The sequence below is a fragment of the Orycteropus afer genome, unplaced genomic scaffold, assembly GCF_000298275.1.
Source record: "Orycteropus afer afer isolate SDZICR_OR568_19922 unplaced genomic scaffold, OryAfe1.0 scaffold00063, whole genome shotgun sequence".
NCBI lineage: Eukaryota > Metazoa > Chordata > Mammalia > Tubulidentata > Orycteropodidae > Orycteropus > Orycteropus afer.
In genome coordinates this window covers 12,662,181-12,688,237 of record NW_006921650.1, presented here as the reverse complement: position 1 = coordinate 12,688,237, position 26,057 = coordinate 12,662,181, and the positions used below count along the sequence as shown (strand labels likewise).

The following is a 26,057-nucleotide window of genomic DNA, read 5'->3' as shown; positions in this document are numbered from 1 at the left end:
TCTGTGTCTGTGTTAATTGGTTTCCCTTTTCTTTGTTGAAGAGGGTCTGTGCAATCCTTCTGCCTAGTCCGCCATCTTGCCGGAACTCCTATAATACTCTTAATGTGCTTTAGTAGAAAAGCACCATTCTACTGGGTAATGCTCACCACGCGTCAGTCAGTTTGTTGGACTGTGGAAGCTTGTGTGTTGCTGTGAAGCTGGAGGCTATGCCACTGGTCTTTCAAATCCCTGCAGGGTCTCCTATGGTGGAAAGGTTTCAGTGGAGCTTCCAGATCAAGACAGACTGGGAAGAAGGAAGCGGCCATCTACTTCTTAAAGAATTGGCCAGTGAAAACCTTATGAGCAGTAGTGAAACACTGTCTGATATATTACTGGAAAACTTTATGAATACCTCTGAAACACTGTCTAATACAGTGCCTAAACATAAGCCACTCAAGTCAAAAGGCACTCATATGACTGGGAAAGAGCTGCTTCTTTAAAGTAGAGTTGACCTTAATGACATGCATGGAATAAGGCGTTTGGGACCTCCATTGGCTGATGGTACATGGCTCAAAATGGGACAAAACAGCTGCAAACAGCCATTAATAATTGGAACATGGAATGTACAAAGTACAAATCTAAGAAAACTGGAAGTTGTCAAAAATGAGATGGAATGCATGAAGATTGGAATCCTAGACTTTAGTGACCTGAAATGGACTGGTTTTGGCCATTTTAAATCAGACAATTATATGATCTACTACACTGGGAGTGAAATTGAAGAGGAATGGCATGGCATTCACTGTCACAAAGAATGTTTCAAGATCTACCCTGAAGTATAATGCTGTCAGTAATACGATAATATCTATATGCCTAAAAGAAAAACCAATTAATACTACTATTACTCAAATTTATGCACCAACCACTGAAGCTGAAGATGCAGAAAGTGAAGAGTTTTACCAATGTCTGCAGTCTGAAATTGACCAAACATGCGATCAAGATGTATTGACTATTATTGGTGATTGGAATGTGAAAGTTGGAAACAAAGAAGAATCACCAGTAGTTGGAAAATATAGCCTTGGTGATGGAAATGATGCCATAATCACATGATTGCATGACAGAATTTTGTAAGACCAGTGACTTACTCATTGCAAATACCTTTTTTCAACAATATAAACAGTGGTTATACATGTGGACCTCACCAGATGGCATACACAGGAATGAAACTGATTACATCTATGGAAAGGGGAGATGGAGAAGCAAATCAAGGCCAGGAGCTGACTGTGGAACAGATCATCAATTGCTCATGTGCAAGTTCAAGTTGAAGCTGAAAACAATTAAAACAAGTCCACTAGAGCCAAAATAGGACCTTGATTATATCCCTCCTGAATTTAGAGACAATCTGAGGAACAGATTTGATGCACTGAATGCCAGGGACCGAAAACCAGAGGAACTGTGGGATGGCATCAAGAACATTATCCATGAAGAAAGCAAAAGGTCATTAAAAAGACAGGAAAGGAAGAAAACATCAAAACAGATGTCAGAAGAGACTCTGAAACTTGCCCTTGAATGGAAAGTAGCTAAAGCAAACAGAAGCTATGACAAGATAAAAGAGCTGAACAGAAGATTTCAAAAAGCAGCTCAAGAAGACAAAGTCAATTATTATAATGATATGTGTAGAGACCTGAAGTTAGAAAACCAAAAAGGGAAGAACATACTTGGCATTTCTCAAGCTAAGAGAACTGAAGAAAAACTTGAAGCCATGAGTTATAATATTGAAAGATACCGTGGGCAAAATATTGAATGATGCAGGAAACATCAAAAGAACATGGAAGGAATACAAAGTCACTGTATCAAAAAGAAGTGGTCAGTGCTCAACTATTTCAGTAGGTGGCATATGATCAAGAACCAATGGTATTAAAGGAAGAAGTGAAAGCTGCACTGAAGGGACTGGTGAAAAACAAGGCTCCAGGAATCGACAGAAAACCCACAGAAATGTTTCAACAAACAGATGCCATGCTAGAGGTGCTTACTTGTCTACGCCAAGTAATTTGGAAGACAGCTACATGGCCAACTGACTGAAAGAGATCCATATTTGTACCCATTCCAAAGAAAGGTGATCCAACAGAATGTGGAAATTACCGAACAATATCAATAATATCACATGCAAGTAAAATTTTGCTGAAGATCATTCAAAACCAGTTGCAGCAGTACATTAACAGAGAACTTCCAGAAATGTAATCTTGATTCAGAACAGGACATGGAATGAGGGATATCATTGCTGATGTCAGGTAGATATTGGCTGAAAGCAAAGAATACCAGAAAGATGTTTAGCTGTGTTGTATTGACTATGCAAAAGCATTCAACTGTGTGGATCATAACAAATTATGGATAACACTGAGAATGAGAATTCCAGAACACTTAACTGTGCTCATGAGGAACTTGTACAAAGACCGACAGGTTTAAAATCAGGAAGGTTGTGCATCAGGGTTGTATCCTTTCACCATACTTATTCAATCTGTATGCTGAGCAAATAATCTTAAAAGCTGGACCATATGAAGAATGTGGCATCAGGACCGGAGGAAGATTCATTAACAACCTGAAATACGCAGACGACAGAATCTTGCTTAATGAAAGTGAAGATGACTTGAAGCACTTACTGACGAAGATTAAAGATGACAGTCTGCAGTATGGATTACAACTCAACACAAAGAAAATGAAAATCCTCACAAGTGGACAAATAAGTAGCATTGTGATAAATGGAGAAAAGATGAAAAACTAAAGATAAAGTAATCAAATATTTCATTCTACTTGGATACATAATTAAGAACCATGGAAGCAGCAGTCAAAAAATCAGACATCATACTGCACTGGGAAAATCTTCTGCAAAAGACCTCTTTAAAGTGCTGAAGAGCAAAGATGTCACTTTGAAGACTAAGGTGTGCCTAATCCAAACAATGGTATTTTCAATGGCTGCATATGATGTGAAAGCTGGACAATGAATAAGGAAGCCTGAAGAAGAGTTGATGCTTTTGAGCTGTGGTGTTGGAAAAGAATACTGAAAGCACTATGAACTACCAGAATAATGAAAAAACCTGTCCTGGAAGAAGTGCAGCTGGAATGCTCCTTAGAAGTGAGAATGGTTTCGTCTCACCTATTTTGGTCATGTTGTCAGGAGAGACCATCCTCTGGAGAAGGATATTATGCTTTGTAAAGTGGAGGGTCAGTGAAAAAGAGGTAGACCCTCCATGAGGATGGGTTGATACAGTGGCTTCAAGATGGGCTTAAGTATAGCAGGGATAATGAGGACAGCACATGACTGGGCAGTGTTTTGTTTATTGCACACAGGGTCACTATGAGTCAGAGCTGACTGGATGGCACCTGACAACAACAGGTAATATCTTTTATTTTGTATGTCATTCTGATTAAATTCTGAATCCAAAAGTCTATAAAGAAAATGATTCAGGACTCTGGCCCAAACCATGTATGGTCCCAAATGGTATCTTGTAAGCTCAGCTGAATCAGAACTAATCCTGATCTCATTATAACATTTCTAAGATTTGAGAGGGATGTGCTGATCCATCCCATCTCATTCTAATGGCAATCACTATAATGTAACTTCTGTAGTATGGATATTAACAAATTAGTACAAACTATAATGTAAACTCTCTATTAGCAATAGTCCATATACTATTTGATTACTAATTACTCTGTAAATTCTCTGTGAATATTAAAGTTTAAATAACAATAAACTCTAAATAAAGAAAGCAAAATGAGAATATAGCTTATTTCTTACTTACGTCTGGCCACAGTTCCAGCAACAATTGGTATGTGGGTTTCATTTTCTCCCAATTTAGATCTAAGAAGAGCACTTAATTGATCATAGGAGGTAAAATAAATAACTGTAGCAGGAACTGCCATCACTCTGTTAGAAATACACAAAGAAAAAGAGGTGTTCAAAACTATCAGAAAGCCTTAAACATGCTCACTGGTTATTAAATATAAGGTAAAACCTATACATTCTATATAATCCCAAACCACAACAAATCAGGTATTAGATTAATTTTTCTTTTATTTTAAAAGTTATTAGTGCTTAACTTGTGGTTAGCTGTCATCATGTCACCCCTTGACTTAGGGCAACCCCTTGCACAACAGAGTTGGACCATTGTGATCCACAGGGTTTTCAATGGTGCTTACCTAGTAGGTAATAAAAAGATATGGCAGGTATCTGCCCTCTAGATGTTTACATTCTTCTTGTGAAGATAAGCTACAATATATAGAGTTAAATATGTACTGTTTACCCCAAACTCAGATTATATACAGAGCACATGCTCAAGTAACAAATAAGAAAAGACAAAGGAAGATCCTTCTCTATCTCCTTGACTTGTTCTGTTTCTGGGTTCCAGATCTTCCTTCCCAGATACATTCACCACAACATAAGAATGATGGAAATAAAAAAGTAGCAATTATAAAGCATTTTTGAGCTATGGACCACGTGTCATATCTGCTGTAACTGAGAATAAACTGTAACTATGTCAACAGAATTATAGATACTAGTTTTGAGGTCTCCAATGATGAGTTCTCTTAAATGAAAATATCAAAAAGGAATTATTAAATTCTAACACAAATTTGAATTTGTTAAATACAAACAAAACAGGCACCATCATGTTTAATATTTTCGCAACAGAAAAGCAGACTATGTGTATGATCCAACTACAATAATTTCATAGACCACGCTTTGGAATATCCAATGTTTTATAGTGAAGTCTGGTTATCAGAATTTATGAGCAGGACTGACTACTGGTCTTATATCTGTACTTTGTAATCTTAACCAAACAAACTCCAAACTCACTGCTGTTGAGTCAGATCTGACTCATAGCGACCCCTCTTTGGGTTTTGGAGACAGTATTTACTACAGAAGTAGATTGCCCCATCTTCTTTCGGAGGAGTGGCTGGTGAGTTTGAACCGCCAGTCTTCTGATTAGCAGTCAAGTGCCTTAGGCACTACACTACCAGAGCTCCCACCTTAGGCACTAGGCCACCAGAAAAAAAAAAAAAACCTCACTGCCATCGAGTCGGATCCGACTCATGGTGACCCTGCCTTGGGTTTCCGAGGTGGTATGACTACGGAAGTAGATTGACCAACCTTCTTTCTGAAGAGTGGCTGGTGGGTTTGAACCACCAAGCTTCTGGTTAGCAGTCAAATGCATTGGGCACTACACTATCAGAGCTCCTATTAAAAACATTTTCCTCAAAATTAAGTAATTTGCTCCACATAAAACATAGAGTTAAGTTCTTAGAAAGAGGCAGAGAAAAAAGCAAGCTATTATTTAGAAGATTTTTATAGTTAACCTTTCTAGTTATCATATTAATTCCTACAATAGCTCTTTAGTAGAGAATGAAAACGATTAGAAGGGAAAGTATACATATGGTAATATATCTCAGTATGCATGCATTTCCTATCAATGTTTTTGGAAGTTAAAGAAAAAGCAAATGAACACCAAATTTTTAACATGAGAACATGAAAAAAAATTATGCTTGTGTAGCAAAGACTCATATGCCTATAAAAAGCAGAAAATGAGTAAGGAAGACTAAAGAAGAGTTGATACCTCTTAATTGTGGTCTTGGTGAAGAATACTGAAAATACTATGGACTGCCAGAAGAACAAACACACCTGTTCTGGAATAAGTGCAGCCAGAATGCTCCTTAGAAGTGAGAATGGCCAGATTTCGTCTCACCTACTTTGGTCACACTGTCAGACCATTCCATGAAGAAGGATCTCATGCTTGGTAAAGTAGAGGGTCAGCAAAAAAGGGGAAGACCCTCAATAAGATGGATTGACACAATGGCTACAATGATGGGCTCAAGCACAGCAAGGATTGTGAGGATGGTGCAGGACTGGGCAGTGTTTTCTTCGGTTGTACACAGGGTTGCTATGAGTCATTGATGACTCAATGGCACCTAATAACATCAGCAAAGACTTGACACAGCAGGCCTGGCCACTCAAATTGTCTGTGTCCTCAGGAAGGCCTATACATGCATGCCTCACCTTTGACTAACTGCTGAGAATGTAATTCTTGGAATATTCACTATGATAAAGTTGTTTTGTATATCTAGAGCACTAAACCAACTTTTCTAGGTTATTCCATCTAAACAATGTAACTTATGATAAATCCCTGCTTTCCTTCTGGAGTTCTGGAATTTTGAAAATTGCAGCTAGTCACACAGGTAGAATGTGCCTGCCTACATGACCAATCCCAATAAAAAAGCCTTTGGCTCAGACTTAACTGGACTTCCCTAGGCAGAACACTCAGCACATGTTGGCTGAAGTTCACTGCTAGAGGAATAAGCACATCCTGTGCAACTGCATGAGGGATAATTTTGGAATGCTATACCTGGTCAGACTCTCAACGTTTCTTCCTCTTACTGTACTCTTTTGTTGTAAAAGAAAAACAGCCAGGAATATAACTTCATAAAGTTTCTGTGTATGCTTCCAGTGAATCACCAAATGTATGCAAGGTCACGGAACCCCCAAAATACTTGAGAAAGTGAAAATATTCTAATAATAAAAATGTAAGACTTTGTGCAACCATTCTGGTTATACTCGAAAAGGGATCAGTGCTACAGATCCTGGATAGAGTGGGAGAACAATATAGAACAAAACTCAAAATTATAAAAAAGGTGAGACCCTCAAGACTATGGCCCCTAGTTACCCTTCAGGTTTGGAAGTAAACTCACTCCTGTGACTTCCAGCTAAACAACAGACAGGCATATAGGATGAACATATACACCAGGTAGATACACTCCTCATAATGATCAATCATGGGAAAACAGAGGGGCAGGATTTTTACAGGGAGATAGCTCAGGAGGCAAGAATGCATAGGCAAGAATGACATAGGGAAAGGTAACTACAGGGAGGAAGTGGGAAGAGAGCTGTTACACTGAGGGGAATTGCAGTGAATGTCATGAAATGAAATGTGTATGAACTCCTGTATGGAAAATGAATTTGCTCTGTAAACTTCTACCCAAATCATATAAAAATTAAATAAATAACCATGCTGGTTATAAGACAAAACAAACCACCACCACACTTAGTAGAAAAAATATTAAATTTCAGAAAAAATATTAAATTTCAACTCACAGGGTAGGAGGAAGGCCACTCCACAGGGATTTAATGCCCTCATTTCGAATGATTTTCAAAAAGGCATCCTAAAATCATAACAAAAAAGTAGTCAAAATACATCCCTGAACATAATATGCAAAAAGTATATAGTGATAATTGATTACTAATTTGATTGTTTAATGCATTTATTTATAAAATATGAGTGTCTCAGACTTACATATGCCTAGACACAGGGTTGCCATGTATTGGAATTGAATCAGTGGTAACTTGGTTTTCTTTAATTCTTAAAAAAAAGAATTTTTCTTCAACTTTCAAACAAAAGTAAAAAAAATATTTATTTCTATTTTTGGATGATATTTTTTGCTTACAGGATCAACTCTATATTACTCAGCTCTAGATTATTTAAATTAATATCTGAAATCAAGCTTTTCAAAAATTATTAAAAATGTAAATGTTGAGTAATGGTAGAAAATTGGTCAGATAAACTCTCCTAAATAAAATAATTATGAATGGGAAACACAGGGCAGAAGTGAGATGAGTGCTGTGATCAATGGCATGAAACAAAATGTGTAAGAATTGTTGAATGGGAAATTAATTTGCTCTGAAACTTTTACCCAAATCACAAAAAGAAGTTGAAAAAAAAGGAAAACAATTATGAAATCTGAGAAAAATATTATTAAAGCTCACTATTCGAAATATCTGAAGAGTCAGAGATTAGAAAATATACTGTGATGCCATATAATATAATCTCCTTACCAATGTTCCCTGGAAACATCCTGGCTTCTTATACCATAGTTTGTTGCCTCCCTCTTCACAGACACATAGGTGATCCATGAGTCCATTACTATACAGAAAACATTTTCCTAACAAAGAGCATTTCAACAATCAGTAATTACTTCACACTATTTTCTATTATAGATAAACAAATTGAAAGTACAATGAAAAGACTATAAAATTATGAAAAAAGAAATAACCTTATGAAAAGAGGAAAGTTGAACTATATACATAATTAATTTGATTTGCTTAATGATATGGCACCAGGTTCTAAATGCAACAGTTGTGGATATTAACCTACTTAGTAGGTTTCACTTTTTCAGAACAATAGTAAACAAATGTATACAGAAATAATTTTTTTTTGGTTATCCAAAAGAATAGAGAAGGATGTCATGCTTGGTAGGGTGGAGGGTCAACGAAAGAGGGGGAGGCCTTCAACGAGATGGATTGATACGGTGGCTGCGATGATGGGCTCAAGTATAGCAGGGATTGTGGGGCTGGCGTGGGATCGGGCAGTGTTTCGTTCTGCTGTGCATGGGGTCGCTATGAAGTCGGAAACGACTCAACGGCACTTAACAACAACAACAACAAAGGAATAGAGAGGGAAGATAAAAGAGGAAAACTTATTTTAAAAAGAGAACTTGGGTACATATTTTCTCTATTTGACCAAAAGAAAATACTGTGATGCATAAGGGAAATTCCAACAAAAACAGATTATAAAAAAAAGTTCTTAATCAATGCAACTAATGCTATGCTTTGTTCCTTTCTCTGAATTTGTACTACCCAGCCTAGCCATCTGTCAGCTTCCATCCAATTTACAACTCTCTTTAATTTCAACTTCCTTCCAATTCTGAACTTATTTTTGCTAGCTGAATATACATTATTCTGTGAATTTCATAATACATACGTTTAAGCACCTTCTGCTTTTTAACGCTTTCTTTAATGTGTATGAAACTGATTTACTCTTTTTTTTTAAATTTTTATTGTGATTTGGGTGAAAGTTTTCAGAGCAAATTCATCTTCCATACAGCAGTTCACATACTTTATCTCCTGACAGTCACTGCAATTTCCCACAGTGCAACAGCTCTCTTCCCACTTCCTCCTCATAGCCAAGTTCCCTGTGTCCTTCCCTGCCATGTACTCCTAGCCTTTGAGCTGTCTCCCTGTGCATACACAGCCCTCTATTCTCCCATGATTGATCTTCCCAAGGAGTGTATTTACCTAATGTAAATGTTTAGCTTATATGCCTGTCTTTTGTTTGGCTGGAAGCCACAGCAGTGGCTTCAATTCCAGATCTGAAGAGCAGTTTGGGGCCATAGTCTCAGGGGTTCCACCAGGCTATATCAGACCAGCAAACCTGGTCACTTTTTTTTTTTTTTTTATGATTTTGAGAAACTAATATACTTTTTTCTTGTCTTCTACAATCCATCTATCCTTGCATTCATTTGAAATACACTTGTGGTTCTTTCCATCTCACTGCTGTACATTCAACAAAGTGGCATTTATATATGAGTCAACTTTCTCATAGTCCAGTCTGTCTTCTGCTATTTAAACAAGTTTTAAAATGTCATTATCTTGATAAAGCTTCAAAAGATTGATCAAGAAACTGCTATTTTTGCCCACAAAATAAAATGTAAAAATTCTCTTCTCAAATCCCATAAACTGTCCAGCAATTAATCAAATTGCCTGATAATGTAATGAATTTCCAATCATTATTGTATTAAAGCAACTGTTGGATAGCTGTCATGGATGTTCTAAGATTGTGTATGGCTTTTGGACTGAGGAGGTGCTAGATTCTAAGAGTCCTTGCAAATATAATTCTGTCCTTATCTGTGAGGCATATGCCCAAGTATATAATTGTGCCTTTCTTTACTTTTTCAGTCTACTGCTTATATTTCTTTTATTGATAGGTTATAGGAGTATTATATGTGATATTTTTATTCTCTGCCAAGACCTCATTTTATGGAACTAAGTGATGAAAAAATGTTTTGGCACAAAGGTAAAGATGAATCAATTTTAAAAAATTAGCACAAAAAACAGTATTCAAACAAAAATGAACACATTTTTAACATTTAAAAAATCTAATATAATATTTTCCAGGTAACTAGTATACATACCTTTGGTGAGTGGGTTGCTTTGGGCTTGGAGTCGAATTTTAACAACATCCAGAGGTGTCACTATTTAGATACATATATTTAAATTAATAAGTGATACATGTAAATTGAGGAGTCCCCAGGTGGTGCAAACAGTTAAACACTTCACTACAGCCAAAAGGTTTGGCAGTTCAAACCCATCCAGAGATGGTGCCTCCAAAGATAAACCTGGTGATCTCAAAAGGTCACAGTCTTGAATGCCCTTTGGAGCAGTTCTATGCTGCACACATAAGCTCACAATGAATCATTATCAGCTCAACGAGGACTAACAAAAATAACCACTACCTGAAAATCAGGAGCTCTGGTAGCACAGTGCCTGAGGCACTTGACTGCTAACCAGAGGCGGAAGGAAGGTTAAGCAATCCACTTCCATAGTGATACTGCCTCGGAAACCCAAGGACGGGTCGCTATGAGTCAGGTCTGACTCGACGGCACATAACAACAACGCAACAACATCTGTAAATTGTATAGAAGTGTTCTCAAAGAACATAAAATACATCAAATCATACATTTCCTCATGACTATATAGTGGATAAGGAGCTCTGGTGGCGTAGTGCCTAAGAGGCTGGTGGTTCAAACCCACCAGGCACTCCTCAGAAGGAAGATTGGGCAATCTACTTCTGTAGCAACATCGCCTTGGAAACCCAAGGAGGGGTCGCTATGAGTCAGATTCACTCGACAGCTGTGAGTTTGTTTTTTTTTTTTTTTGGTTTATATAGTGGGTAAGATTTTGTATCTTAAAGTATCCTGAATATAATATTCTATTACTTTTCCCTTGAATTTTGTTTAAAGAGGACCAGTGAGAAGACAGAGTTCTCATCAAACTAAACTGTCACTTAAAAATATTACTTCAACTATAATCACATTAGCCTTAAAACAAAAATACTAGTATGCATAAGAAAATATGAGCTCTGAGATAAGAAAGAGAAGCTTCAAAAGTCTATTTAAATATTTGAGAATACTTTTGGATTATAAATAATCAATGAGTAATATTAGTCATCTTCCTAATCTGTTAAATTCACCTGTACCAAATAAAAGGTTTGGTTAATGCAAATTTGATAAAGCTAGCCATAAATAATCTTTACCAGTAGATTGTATTACTGAATCTGGGAACACTAGGACAAAGAAGAATGGTTTTAATTAGCATCCTATATTTATCTAAGCAGAAAAAAATGCCAAATAGTGGTTCTGAGGACACTTTTCCTCCCCTGCTGAGGAAGTCATATTAGATGAACTATAAAGGCCTTTTAAACCCTAAAATTCTGAGCTGACCAAAGATACTATATTACAAAGGAATGAGTATGTTTTCTCTAACCATGTTATCTCATTTAAATTAACTAGCTATCTTGAGATTATTAAAACGCTATACCCTAATTATGCCAGTTGGCTGTATCTATAAAAAACTGACTCTAAGAAACTGGGAAAATGTGGTTCACAGAAATTTAAGAAATTCACCGTTAATGCAAGCAAGGTAAAATGTAATTGGTATTATTGCTGCTGCAAATTGCCTAAATTCTGTATTATTCATTATACCACTATTTTATTCCATCTTCATGCTTACTTTTTTGAAAAAAGAGTATTAGCGTCATCAAATGTTAATGTTGACAGGTAACTTAAAGTCCTTGCCAAGTCTCCTAATGTTACAGATGAATAAATGAACTGCAGAGATAACCAGGGCATAGCCCCAAGCGCTATACACTAAGAATGGCAAAGCAAAGACTATTATTCAAGTGTCTTGACTCTCTGTCCAGGGTTCTTTTCATTTTATCATCCTGATGAAGGAAGAAAATACTATCATTATTTCATAGATGGCAAAGTTCAAACAAAATCATCAATTCATTCCAAGTTACACAATCTACATGTATCACTAACAGTATTTTTACCCATTAGCGACGTCAGTATAGCTCCAGTACAAGAGGCAAGCATTTGTTGAAGAGGTGTCACTTTGATAATTTCTTTTCTCCTTGCTTCAGGGTCCATATTTTAAACTAACTAAAGAAAAATCTGTTGAAGAAAAACAAAATATAAGATGAAAGTTTAATGAGAAATGCTTTCAAAATGGACTGTTAAAAAATAAACTATAAAAATCTGTATTAATATCAAAAAATGTTTTTGACCGCTATTAAATGTAAATACATAAATTCTGTATATGAAAGTACCATAAAACTGTCACTAATAGAGCATTCTCTCTGATTTTCTAATAATGGTAATATACTTCAGCTAAGCTGTATGAGCAACATCACATTTGTAAAGCAGCTAAAAGAAAATTAAGCAAACAGACCCCAGCCACGTACTAGAATGAACACAACTGAAAAGGCACAGACTCTGTGAATTTAGCTTCAGTGTACAAGTAAATATAGCATTATTTTTATTTCACACCAAAAGTGGTTGCATTGGTTTAAAACAAAATCAAAAGCACACGACCTGAATAAGAAGCATTATCTTAGAAAATGCTGATAAATATGTGTGTGTGTATGTGTGTGTGTTCTTCTTTAAAAGTTAAATACCATCTAAAGAGTATAAAATCACTTATAAACTTACTATTCAAAAATAACCATTGGCAACATAGAGGTGTCATCTTTTCAGATGTTTATGCACACACACATATACAAGGACATATACGCAGATTCCCAACAAAACCAAATTCACTGCCATTGAGTTGACTTGACTCAGATCAAGCCCCACAGGGTTTCCAAGGCTGTCTCATCTTTCTCCCATGGAGAAGCTGGTGGGTTCAAACCACTGTCCTTTTGGTTGGCAGCCCAATGCCTTAGCCACAGCGCCACCAGAGCACCTTGCTACATGCAGATTATACCTGTCTAAATATACTCATCAAATACATATGCACACTCATGTATCTGTGTACATTCATCTTTTCAGAAAAACAAAAACAGGTTAATACTATACATATTGTTTAGTAGCCTGCTTAGATATATAAAAATACATTATAGACATTCCATGTCAATAAATATAGATTTACATTATCATTATTAATGATTGTGCAGTATTTAATTATATAGCTCTAGTGGTGCAAAGGTTAAGTGCTATGCTGCTAACTGAAAGGTTAGCAGCTTGAATTCACCAGTAGCTCCACAGGAGAAAAGACTTGGCAATCTGCTCCTGTAGAGATTTTTTTGTTGTTGTTGCTGTTGTTGTTAGGTGCTGTCAAGTTGGCTCCAACTCCTGGCGACCTTATATACAACAGAACAAAACACTGCCTGGTCCTGTGGCAGCCTCATAATTCTTGCTAAACCAGAGACCACTGTTGCAGCCACCGTGTTGATCTATCACATGGAGGGTCTTCGCTTTTTTGCGACCCTCCACTTTACTAAGCATGATATCCTTCTCCAGACAATGATCCCTTCTGACATGACCAAAGTAGTCATGACCATTCTCACTGCCAAGGAGCAGTCCAGTTACTTCTTCCAAGACAGAATTGTTAGGAAACCCTATGAAGCAGTTCTATTCTATCCAACAGGATCACTATGAGTCAGAATCAACCACTCATCTGTCAGTTTGTCATACTCTGGTGGCTTGTGTGTTGCTGTGCGGCTGGAGGCTATGTCACTGGTATTTCAAATACCAGCAGAGTCACCCATGGTGGACAGGTTTCAGCGGAGCTTCTAGACTATGACAGACTACAGGGAAAGGATAGGACCATTCACTTCTGACAGAATTGGCTGCTGAAAACCCTATCAATAGCAATGTAACAGTGTCTGTTTATTACTGAAAAACTTTATGAAATCCATAAAACACTCTCTGATATAGTGCCAGAAGATGAGCCCTTCAAATTGGAGGGCACTCAAAATATGACTGGGGAGGAGCTGGCTCCTTAAAGTAGAGTCAACCTTAATGATGTGAATGGAATAAATCTTTTGGAATGTTCATCTAACACATTCAACACCAATGACCAAAGACCAGGCAAGTTGTGGGATGACATCAAGAACATCATACATGAAGAAAGCAAAAAGTCATTACAATGATAGGAAAGGAAGAAAAGACAAAATGGATGTCAGAAGAGACTCTGAAACTTGCTCTTGAACTGAGAGTAGGTAAAGCAAAAAAAGTAAGAAATGTTGAAATAAAAGAATTGAACAGAAGATTTCAAAGGGAGGCTTAAGACGACAAAGTAAAGTATAACAAAATGTGCAAAGACCTGGAGTTAGAAAACCAAAATGGAAGAATATGCTCAGCATTTCTCAAACTGAAAGAACTGAAGAAAAAATTTAAGCCTCAAGCTGCAATACCGAAAGATTCTATATGCAAAATATTGAAAGATGCAGGAAGCATTAAAAGAAGCTGGAAGGAATACACCAAGTCACTGTATCAAAAAGAACTGGAAAATGTTCAGTCATTTCAGGAGGTAGCATATGATCAAGAACCAATGGTACTGAAGGAAGAAGTCCAGGCTGCACTGATGGAAATAGCAAAGAACAAAGCTCCAAGAATTGATGGAACACCGATTGAGATGTTTCAACAAACAGATGCAGCTGTGGAGGTGCTTACTTGTCTACGGCAGGGCATTTGCACGATAATTACCTAGCAAATCTACTAGAAGAGATCCATATTTGTGCCCACTCCAAAGGTGATTCAACAGAATGCAGAAATTATTCAACAATATCATTAATATCGCATGTAAGTAAAATCTTGCTGAAGATAATCCAAAAACAGTTGCAGCAGTATCTTGACAGAGAACTTCCAGTAATGCAAACTGGATTTAGAAGAGGATGTGGAATGAGAGATATTGCTGGTATCAGATGGGTCTTGGCTGAAAGCAAAGAATATCAGAAAAATGTTTACCTGTGTTTTATTGACTATGCAAAAAGCATTCGATTGTGTGCATCATAACAAATTATGGATAACATTGTGAAGATGGGAATTCTAGAACACTTAATTGTGCTAATGAGGAATCTGTACATAGACTAGGAGGCTGTCATTTGAACAGAACAAGGGGATACTGAATGGATTACTATTAGCAATGGCATGTATCAGAGTTGGATCCTTTCATCATACTTCTTTGATCTGTATGCTGAGCAAATAATCCAAGAAGCTGGAGTATAAGAAGAAAGCAGCATTAGGACTGAAGGAAGACTCATTAACAACCTGGGATATGCACATGACATAACCTTGATTGCTGGAAGTGAAGATGATTTGAATCACTTACTGATGAAGCTCAAAGACTACAGCCTTCACTATGGATTATACTTCAACATATAGAAAACAAAAACCCTCACAACAGGACCAATAAGCAACATCATGGTAATTGGAAAAAGACTGAAGTTGTCAAGGATTTTATTTTACTTGGATTCACAATAAATGCCTATGGAAGCAGCAGTCAAGAAATCAGAAACATACTGCACTGGGGAAATCTGTTGGAAAAGACCTCTTTAAAGTGTTAAAAGAGCAAAGATGTGACTTTGAAGTCTAAGGTGCACCTGACCCAAGCCATGGTATTTTCAGTACCTTCATATGCATGTGAAAGCTGGATAATGAATAAGGAAGACAGAAGAAAAATTGATGCATTTGAATTGTATTGGCAAAAAATACTGAAAATACCATGGACTGCCAGAAAAACAAAGAAATCTGCCCTGGAAGAAGTAAAGCCAGAATGCTCCTCAGAAGCAAGAATGGCCAGACTTCATCTTAAATACTTCGGTCATAACATCAGAAGGGACCAGTCCCTGGAGAAGGATATCTTTCTTGGTAAAGGAAAGGGTGAAAGAAAATGGGGAAGACCTTCAAGGAGACGGATTGACACAGTGGCCACAATGACAGGCACAAGCACAGCAAGGTTTGTGAGGATGGTGCAGGACCAGGCAGTGTTTTGTTCTGTTGCACATGGGGTTGCTATGAGTCATAGCTGACTCGATGGCACCTAACAACAACAGCATTAATCTACAATTTTACCAAACTCATACACATATGCACAACCTCTCTGTACACAGACACACATTACAAATCATTTCATTTTCCTGAACCATTTGAAAGTAGGTTACATAGATCACACCTCTTCAACCTTAGATGTTGTTGTTGTTATGTGCCGTCGAGTTGGGCCAGACTCATAGCGACCCCTCCTTGGGTTTCCAAGGCAGTATCACTACAGAAGTAGACTGCCCAACCTTCCTTCCAAGGAGTGTCTGGTGGGTTTGAGCCACCAGCCTTCTGGTTAGCAGTCAAGTTCCTTAGGCACTAAGTTTCTTCAGCGTATTCTCTTATATAATAATTATAAAACAACCAAACTAAACCCACTGCCATTGAGTTGATTCTGACTCATAGTGACCCTCGTGGTTTCCAATACTATAAATCTTTACAGAAGTAGATTGATTGCCTCATCTTCCTCCCACAGAGCAGCTGGTAGTTTTGAACTCCCGACCTTCTGGTTAGCAGCCAAATGCTTTATGCACTACGACACCAGAGTTCCTTTCAGTTATCAAACTCAGGAAATTTAACATTGATAATGTACTCTGCACTCATACACTCATATTTCAATTTTGTCATTTATCCCAATGATGTCCTATATAACAAGAAATGGTAAGTTTTATTAGTTCTTTAGATTTTTATTATTTACCAACCTGGTTTAAGCCTTTTCCTCCACTCTATGCTCCAATATTTTATTGTTTGTAACATTAGTAGCTGAAAACCTAAAATGAAAAAAATAAAGTAAATGGCTAATGTTTTCACACAATTAAGGGACAATATGCATAAAGGAAAAGAGTGTGTAAAACAATTTTTTAAAAAACACTAATTTATAAATATTTATTGAATGTCCTAGTAAGTGGTTTGAGGACTATGAAGAGCGCACCACAAATTGTAGCAACAGTTATGAAAGTATTTTCACAAAAATTTAATGTATCCTATGTTGTTAGCTACCATCAAGTCAGCCTCTGACTCTACTTAAAAAACAAATAAAACAATAATAAACTTCTAGAACCTGCAACACAGTGATCAAACTTAGCATCATTAATAGTTGAACAACTTGACACTGTGACACAAAATGAAAGATTCAGAATCATCTCAGAAGTATTTGAGGCAAGGAGGGGGGATTTAACTTGAAATTAAGCAAGTCTTTAGATCTATCTTCTAGAAATTCAGAGACTAGAAGAATAAGGTAAAGGATGTGACAACGAAGGATCAGACAAATGCAAGTTTAAGACTCTAGGTAGGGTACAGGACTCCTGTCTTGTGGTTGTTGTCAGGTGCTGTCATGTTTGTTTTCACTCATAGTGACCCTAGGTTCAACAGAATGAAACACTGCCCAGTTCTATGCCATCCTCACAATCATTGCTGTGTTTGAGCCCATTGTTGCAGTCGCTGTGTCAATTCACCTTGTTGAGGGTCTTCCTTTTTTTCCCTGGCCTTCTACATTACTAAGCATGATGTCCTTCTCCAGGAACCGGGGTAGGGGATTTTAGTTCCCTAATGGGAGCTCTGGTAGCATAGTGGCTAAGACACTTGCCTGCTAACCAGACGGCTGGCGGTTCAAACCCACCAGCCACTCCTCGGAAGGAAGGTTGGGCAATCCTACTTCCGTAGTGATACTGCCTCGGAAACCCAAGGAGGGGTCGCTATGAGTCGGGGCCGACTCGACGGCACATAACAACAACAACGTATATATATTATTGTGATTTGAGTGAAAATTTACAGAGCAAATTCACTTTCGACATCAGATAATATTTTTTAAATTATGATTGATTTTGTTTGGTGAGATAATGGCATTTAGAAAAAAAAAACAGATTTATGTATGTTTGTTTCTTTGGTCCACTGAGTCATTTTCAACTCAGTGACCCCATAAGATAGAGTAGAACTGCCCCATTGGGTTTCCTTGACTGTAATCATTATGGAACTAGACCATCAGGTCTTTCTCCTACAGAGCCACTGAGTGGTTTGATCTGCCAGCCTTTCAGTTACTAGCCAAGTGGTTAACTATCTGAGTTACCAGAGCACTTTAAGAAATTCATACTGCAGTGTTAAGGGCTGAAATGTTATAATAGCAGTAATTTACTTCAAAATACTTCAGGAAAGGGCTGCTTATGCACCGGGAGACAGCTCAGGGGGCAGGAGGGCATGGAAAGATGGACACACACACACACACACACACACACACAGAAAAATTCTTCAGGAAATATAAAGCAAATATACTAGAATGTTAATTTTTAAAATCTCGGTGATAACATTTTTCATTTCTCTCTATATATGATTTGTATTTTTTAAAATTCCTAAGATTTATATACAATCTTCAAGTACAGGAACATACATTCATTTATATCAATAAAGTTCTTTCAAGTGGAAAAATAATATATACATGCTAGAATACAGATAATAGCTCCCTTCCAGAAGCTTAAGAGGCATACAGTGCTTTATGCTGGCACCCATCCCAGCAAAGCTGGCAACCTGAATATGCTTACCTGAAATTAAAGCCAGAAAAAAAGGATTTAACTATCTGCAACAATTATTTAGAGCATAAGAGAAAAAAAAGCAAGGAATCTAGATGTAACTTTTTAAAATAAAGAAATGTTATTGGACTTTTTATTATTTTACAAAATCCAAACCCAAACTCATTGCCATCAAGTAGATATGATTTTATAACATATATTATTTTAGAAAATAAGCTATATAAATCATGACATGTATCTACTTATAATGAGATCTGAAAAATAAGTCTCCTTTTCAATTTAGCCAAAGAATAATGAAAAAATAGTGGAACAGTGGAAAAATGGACAACATAACCAAAGATTTGGGGCCAGATGGAGAAAAATCTTAGTGGACTGTCTAGAATTCATAATGTAGTCTCCACTGCTCTAAACTACCTATAGTCCTATCAACACGTTTATCTTTCTTCTTTCCATCTTTCCATTCTTCTATGTGCAAGGCATTATCCCGTCTTCAAAGAGAACACAGTCTAGTCAGAAAGACCATTCTAACATTAATATCTTATTTGCTCTCCTGTAAACTCAGAATATAAAATGTTTTTATGAAAAAAATCACTTCTCATAAAGAAATGTTTGCAAAAATACATTCCTCCCTCAACAGTTCCCTGTGAAATTCTCCTTTTCTAAGCCTTTTCTCCATCGTATATACTACTTACCAGTTGCCACTGAGTCCATTTCAAATTACAGCAACTCTAGGGAGCTCTGGTGGCGTAGTGCCTAAAGCATTTGACTGCTAACCAGGAGGCTGCTGGTTCAAACCCACCAGCCACTCCTTGGAAGGAAGACTGGGCAATCTATTACCGTAGAGATACCTCAGAAACCCAAGAAGGTGTCACTGAGTCGGAATCGACTGGAGGGAGTGAGTTTGGGTTTTTTGATAGGACAGAGTAGAAGTGCCCCATAGGGTTTCCAAGGCTGTTACTTTTATGGAAGCAGACTGACCTGTCTTTCTTCCTCAGAGTGTCTGGTGGGTTCTAACCACCAACCTTTCAGTTAGCAGTTGGATGCTTAACCACCGTACAACCAGGGCTCCTTATATCCTATTTAAGTTAGTATTAATGATTTGTTATACCTTGCCAAGTAGTAGTTTTCAGGAATAAATGACAAATATCCTCAAACAGGAAGAATTCATGACCCTCTCTTGAGGGAACAGTCACTGGGTGGTGCAAACAGTTAAGTGCTCAATTGTTAACCAAAAGGTGGTTGTTGTTGTTGTTGTTATGTGCCATTGAGTCGCACCGACTCATAGCGACCCCTCCTCAGGTTTCTGAGGCATTATCACTATGGAAGTAGATTGCCCCATCTTCCTTCCGAGGAGTGGCTGGTGGGTTTGAACCGCCAGCCTTCTGGTTAGCAGTCAAGTACCTTAGGCACCAAAAGGTTGGGCATTTGATTTCACCCAGGAGCAGCTGCAAAGGAAAACCTGGCAATGTACTCCTGAGAGATCAAGGCTACTGAAAAACCCTGTGGGGCACAGTTCAATCTGAAGCACATGGGGTTGCCATGAGTCAGAACTGACTTGACAGCAAATGGTTTCTTGGGGGAAGAAAATAAAGTTGATTAATGACAAAACCCACTCACTGAGTGACAAACGGAGATGCTTCAGGAAAAGGATAGTTTAGCACATTGTAGATGCTTAAGTAATAAAGAAGGAAAAAGGAGAATAGGTAGATTATCTTATGGTCATTGCCAAATATGCGTTCAGCACAACCATCAAGGAATTTATAATCTAGCTCAGCTCAAATTCTAACTCTTCCTGTCTTGCTTAATTTTCATTTTTTACTCTTTACTTATGTTGTGTTCTAGGCCTTGATATTCTGAACTCTGGTTTGCTAGCCCACTCTCATCTGAGACATGGACTGTAGCACCATATCCATTAACCAACCCTATCTATCCATTCCTCATAACACATAACAACAACAACAACAACATCTATCCATTCATACACCTAGTCTCCAAAACTAAGAACTGAACCTTGGAAAAACCTTAAGACTGCTAGTTTATACCAGTAATGTTGTTGTTGTTGTTATGTGCCGTCGAGTCGGCCCCGACTCATAGCGACCCCTCCTTCGGTTTTCGAGGCAGTATCACTACGGAAGTAGGATTGCCCAACCTTCCTTCCGAGGAGTGGCTGGTGGGTTTGAACCGCCAGCCTTCTGGTTAGCAGTCAAGTGCTTTAGCCACTATGCTACCAGAGCTCCTGTAAGGAGATTATAAAATGTGAAAATTGGTAAAAATAGCAACAGAACACATTTCAGAAGATAATATAGCAATAGTTTGCAAATCAATCAAACAGAAATAATTATTAGTAAAGGACCCAAAAAAGCAGGAGATAAAGGTGCAATAAAGGTGCAAGGTTTGCTATGGATAGGGAAAAGGAACAACAGCTAGCCAGGTACAGAGAGCCAAAGAAAGATATTAGGAAAGCAAAAATATTAAAGAATGAGTAAATCAGTTTGTCTCCACTTTAGAACGAATAATTTGGATATGTGGGGTAGACAAAGCAGGTGTGGTGCAGTATATTACTCAATATGGTCCTTCTAGCCATAGTCCTCCATTTTCTATGTATTATAAATCATAGTAACTAGGTCTGTGGTTATGGCCCCATTCTGGAGGGAGTTGTCTGTTATGTTAATGAGGCAAGATTACGGAGGGATATATCTTGAGTCACCACCTTACTAGAAGGTGTGCTCAAGTAACCACCCTTAGTTTCCTACAGGGTATGGTCTCCATCTAATATATATGAGTGCTCTGGCAAAATTCTCTTTCTTGCTCTGGATCCTGGATCTGGTTTGTCATCATCTGACGGGTTCTTTTGACTTGAGCCAGCAGCCTATCATCTGATTCACCAGCTTCTGCAGTCTTATGAGACAGCACCCTATTATCTGACCTGCCAGATTTGGTTTGTCAGCACCTGCAACCACATGAGTGAAGAGAAGCCTCCAGACTGATGCCTGACCCACAGACACGGAACTTGCCAGCCTCTGCAACTGTGTGAGCCATTTCCTTGGCAGTTCATGACGTCTGCAAGACATTACAGTGAAGGCATTTGACTGCTAACCAGAACGCTGGCGGTTCAAACCCACAGCCACTCCTCGGAAAGAAGGTTGAGCAATCTAATTCCATAGTGATATTGCCTCAGAAACCCAAGGAGGGGTCATTATGAGTCGGATCCAACTCTACGGCAGTCAGTTTGGTTTTGGTTTGGTAAGACAGGAGGGAGCATGCTGAGGGTAGGAGGTATAGTTGATGTTAGAGATGATGGAGTGGTATAACAATTTGGAAAAGTTGGATATTTGGGACATCTTTAACCTGTTTCACAGGGATCAGCTTTGTGCTGATCCTTGTAAAAGAAATTATTCAAGCAGCAGGTATTATTTTCCCTTAAAAATGATGTAAATTTAGAACAGCAAGTTTAATATTTATCCAAGGTCATAAAATTACATAGGAATACAGCCAGCATTGAGGGAAATTCCTGTCTCTTGATACCCTGCCAAATGCTTATTTTAATTAGACCATAATCCTGCACAAAGTTCTCCAGTTTTGCTTAACAGAACTCTTTAACCAAACTTACCACCACAAGTAACCCTTCCTCCAGTCATTTCTTCTTGAATGTATCTTGAAGGACCCCTTCATTTACCAACAGACCAAATTATTAATACACTAGTAAGGAGATTTTTATCCTTATTAGACATTAAAATATAACCAAGTCCTTCTTCCTGTGGTTTCAAAAAGAATTAGATTCCAAAAACAATACTTCTCAAAATTAACCTCAGGTTAAATGCTACAAATGTATTCATACTCACTTATAAGGCAGACTTTCCAGTTACGCCTATCTTGGCATTATCACCTACAGTGCAGTCAAGGTTGTGCTGAAAGCATAGGGTACAACTACGTTTCTATCATTTCCCGTTATAGTAAACAAGCAAAGTAACTCATCTTTCACTAGAATGTGAAATAGGCTTCCACTTTTTATTATTATTATTTTCTTACTTTGAGACATGCTTAAATCTTTCCCACATACCTTAAATCTCTCAAAGATCCAAACTTCCCTTCCAAACACTACTCTACCTTGACAAATTTTTTTTTTTAAAGGAGTAGACTGTCTCACTCAAGCCCATGAGTCTCAGCTAGCCTTCACCTTCACCATCTACTGAAACTGTCATTGAAGAAACCAATATCATCTCAAGATCTGATAACCTCTTATGCATCATCACTCCACGACTGAGAATCAGTGATCAGTCTGTATGTTTCTCAATTCAGTCTTTCTCCCAAGCCCAGACCTTTCTCTCTCTCTCTCTCCTGAGTTACAGACACCCCAGGGCCTTAAACCTAAACCCCTTCAGAACAAAACTGTTCTCCATTTTGGCTAAGGGTATCACAATCTACCCAGGTCTATATTCTAAAGCACATATTTGCAAAAGGACAGTATTGACACTCTTTAACTTTCTTGAGCTGCTAAGAAATAATCAGCAATTAAACAGTGATGCTTATTACCACCAAGAGTTATCAAGGCATGCAAAATAGTACAATATATCATCCTCATCCTCCTTAGGAAATTTACAAGCAGAAACAAACACCCCCCCATTGTGCGTGTGAAGTATTTTCCCACTTACAAGCCACTCTCTCATAAACATTTTAATTTAATTCTTAGCACAAACTTATTTCCGTTTCACAAATGAGAAAACTGAAACTTAAAATAATTAAGATAATTTAACTTAAGTCTCATTACAACAAGCTGGTCAGTGATCGGTCCAGGATCCAAAATCCTAGTCTTGAGATTTCAAATTCCACTTATTTTCCATTATTGTTGACATAAACTTATACACAATAAAACGAAAACAGAAGCTTGTGCACAACAGACGTCAAAAAAGCAGGCCACACAGTCAAGTGCGAAAGGGCACGGAAACACTGAACGCGCCCTGGGGTGGCATTCTCATCAGAACTAGGGGCCGCCTGGCCGGGTACCTGCTCCCACGCCCCTCCTTCCCTCTCACCATGGGAATTCCCTCTGCGACCTGTCCACAGAGGGCCCGTCCTCAGAGGCAACCGAGCAACAACCACGCTCTGCGACCCGAACTGCACTGAGCAGGGCCTGCTGCTCTCTGACCCCAGCCCTGGCTCCAAAAAGAGTCTGGGATCTGCTGCAGCCACTGTGCCGCCAGCCTCCCACACATCCGATCCCCGGGACTTAAGCATACCTGGTGGAGCAGGCGGCGGGAGGGCAGACAATCCCCGCAAGTCTAAAATACTGTAATGACCCTGGTGGTAGGCTGGGCAGGCCTCCAGCGCTAACTGCATCCACTAGGATTGGTCAGTGCGAGCCAGCAGGACTCTAGAAGGTTTCGGCAGGACCTGGAGCTGACAGGAGACACAGCTGGGGTCTGAGACTCAGAGGCCATCGGATCGTAGGACCCAAGGGGGCGAAGACCCAACCGTGGGGGCGGGGCGGGCAGTGCAAGAAGGCGGGCATGACGGGGGCGTGGCGCCCGGCGCGAGGGGCGGGCAAGAGGGATAGGGCGCGCTGCGCGAGAAAGGGGCGTGGCGGGGCAAGGCGCCCGACGCGGGGAGGCGGGCACAAACGGAGGGCCCGTGGCGCAAGGAAGGGACGCGAGAAGATTTGGTTGAGTGGAGCGAGGAAGCGGGCACAACGGGGGCGGGCTAAAAGGAGAAGGACACGTGGGGGCGGGGCGCGGCGCGCAGCGTGAGGAAGGGCGGGGCGCGCGTATCGGCGCCGCGGCTGCGTGACGTGTTTTCAAATCTTCAACCGCCGCAACCCACTCGTTTGTGCTTTTCTCCTTTCTCTGCGCCTAGTCGCCGGATCCGGCCCCGGAAGCCCGGTCTGCAGACTCAGCATCTCTACTGCGTGGTGGCCGCTGACCGCGGAACGGAACTGATAGCGGGGCTGTCACAGAACCTGAGGAGCCGTGTTTTCGCGGTTGCCCGTCGCGACACCGTCTCCTGACCCAGCATGTAGGTGCCGGGCGGCTGCCATGAACTCCGGAGCCATGAGGATTCACAGCAAAGGACATTTCCAGGGTACGAAGCCCCTCCTCCGTCAGCAGCCCATTTAATCCTTTCCTTTCATGGCTCCATTAATTCCTCAGAGAATTTTCCTGCTGGGTCTACCTCTTTTCTTTTCCAGCTTGTACGTCCTTCTTTTCTCTGTGCAGACGTGGCCTGAAGGAAGGCTCCGTTTAAGGTTTTGCCTCAGAAAGGGACAGGGGCCCGGCCTTGCGTCCTCCATGCCCAGCAGGCCCCAGATTCCGGGTCTGCGGTTGGTTGTAAAACTAGGGAACAATGTGCGTCCCTGAGAACTCGCCGGGCTACAGGGCTACTACCCCCCCTTGCAGTGCTCCCACAGATGCTGTGACCCGGCTCAGGCCCTTGGAAGCTGCAGACTCGATCCTCAGTTTAAAGACAGATGTGTTTGTGACTTTTCAGTTCATGAACAGATGGAGTGGCTGTGGATGGATTTTTGGTCTTATTGTTAAATATATTTTCTTTCACGGAAAGTTAAGGGAAAGCGCGTTTCAAACACGTTGTTTCCAACATTGTGGATAAATAGGAGAACAAAAGCAAATTTCCATTTTCCATCATTTATTTGGGGAAACATTCATCCCCTATCTTTTTCCTGTTTTTTTTTTTTAAATATATGGCAGGCTCCAATTTATGACCAGATTGTGTTCTAAAAGTTGATTTTTGAAGCTCAGGTTTGTTTCCAGTGGAAATAATGAAGTGAATGGTGATTGGTTCTTCCACTAAACCTAGATACACAAACTATATGAAACTAAAACTTGAGGACTGAGTCATTCTGGGTAACAGAAGTTTTTTTGCATAGCTATTTAGTATTTGACTTGACGGCACATAACAACAACAACAACAACAATTTAGTATTTTAAGCACCAGTGTTTAGTGTTCAGCAGAGTAGCAGATGCTGAATAAGTATTTGTTACATAAATACCCCCATGGAGTTCACATTCTAAGGAGGAAAAGCTTTGTAAAAGGTTTTGTATAGTTCTGTGCCTCAGTTAAAAAAAGAAAAAGAATATTTTCTGCTGAAAACTAATTATTTAACAATATAGGATTTGTTAAAGTGTAGAAAGCATTTCAGCTTTATTCTAAGTAGTACTATAAAGAAGTATGTGCTAATGACAAATTGTAAGATTCTAACGATTTTTTTCTCTCTAACATGATTGTTGTATAATGAAATATTTTTGAACTATGAATATTTTCTGTTTGCCTAAAAGATCTAATTCTAAATATTTTTAACAACAGGTGGGATCCAAGTCAAAAATGAAAAAAATAGACCATCAGTGAAATCTCTAAAAACTGACAACAAATCAGAAAAATCCAAATATAAGCCACTTTTGGGTAAAGTGTTCTACCTTGACTTACCTTCTGTCGCAGTGTCTGAGAAACTGCAAAAAGACATTAAGGATCTAGGAGGGGTGAGTCAAAACCATGCACTTTGACAAAAAAGGAAAAGAATTGTAACTTGTACTCTAATATATTGTCCTTTAAGACTTTCAATATGGAAAACTAGTAACTGTCTATTAGCACAAGCTTGAAATGTTTATCATCTTATTGTTATGGCTGGAA

At 38.8% G+C, this 26,057-nt stretch overlaps 2 protein-coding genes across 2 annotated transcripts in view; one reads left to right on the top strand and one right to left on the bottom strand.

Annotated features, from left to right (window-relative positions):
* SLC25A40 (solute carrier family 25 member 40) overlaps positions 1 to 12,006 on the bottom strand; it is a 28,608-nt gene extending 16,602 nt beyond the window's left edge. The window contains exons 1-5 of the mRNA XM_007939842.2: positions 11,910 to 12,006; positions 9,991 to 10,050; positions 7,856 to 7,962; positions 7,118 to 7,185; positions 3,777 to 3,901 (exon numbers count right to left, since the gene is read on the bottom strand). Of these exons, the coding sequence (XP_007938033.1) occupies positions 3,777 to 3,901; positions 7,118 to 7,185; positions 7,856 to 7,962; positions 9,991 to 10,050; positions 11,910 to 12,006 (457 nt within the window). The remainder of the gene's footprint in view (positions 1 to 3,776; positions 3,902 to 7,117; positions 7,186 to 7,855; positions 7,963 to 9,990; positions 10,051 to 11,909) is intronic.
* Positions 12,007 to 24,448: 12,442 nt separating this feature from the next.
* The window catches only part of DBF4 (DBF4 zinc finger), a 40,816-nt gene continuing 39,207 nt past the window's right edge, over positions 24,449 to 26,057 (top strand). Inside the window, exons 1-2 of the mRNA XM_042780812.1 lie at positions 24,449 to 24,494; positions 25,734 to 25,906. Of these exons, the coding sequence (XP_042636746.1) occupies positions 24,449 to 24,494; positions 25,734 to 25,906 (219 nt within the window). The remainder of the gene's footprint in view (positions 24,495 to 25,733; positions 25,907 to 26,057) is intronic.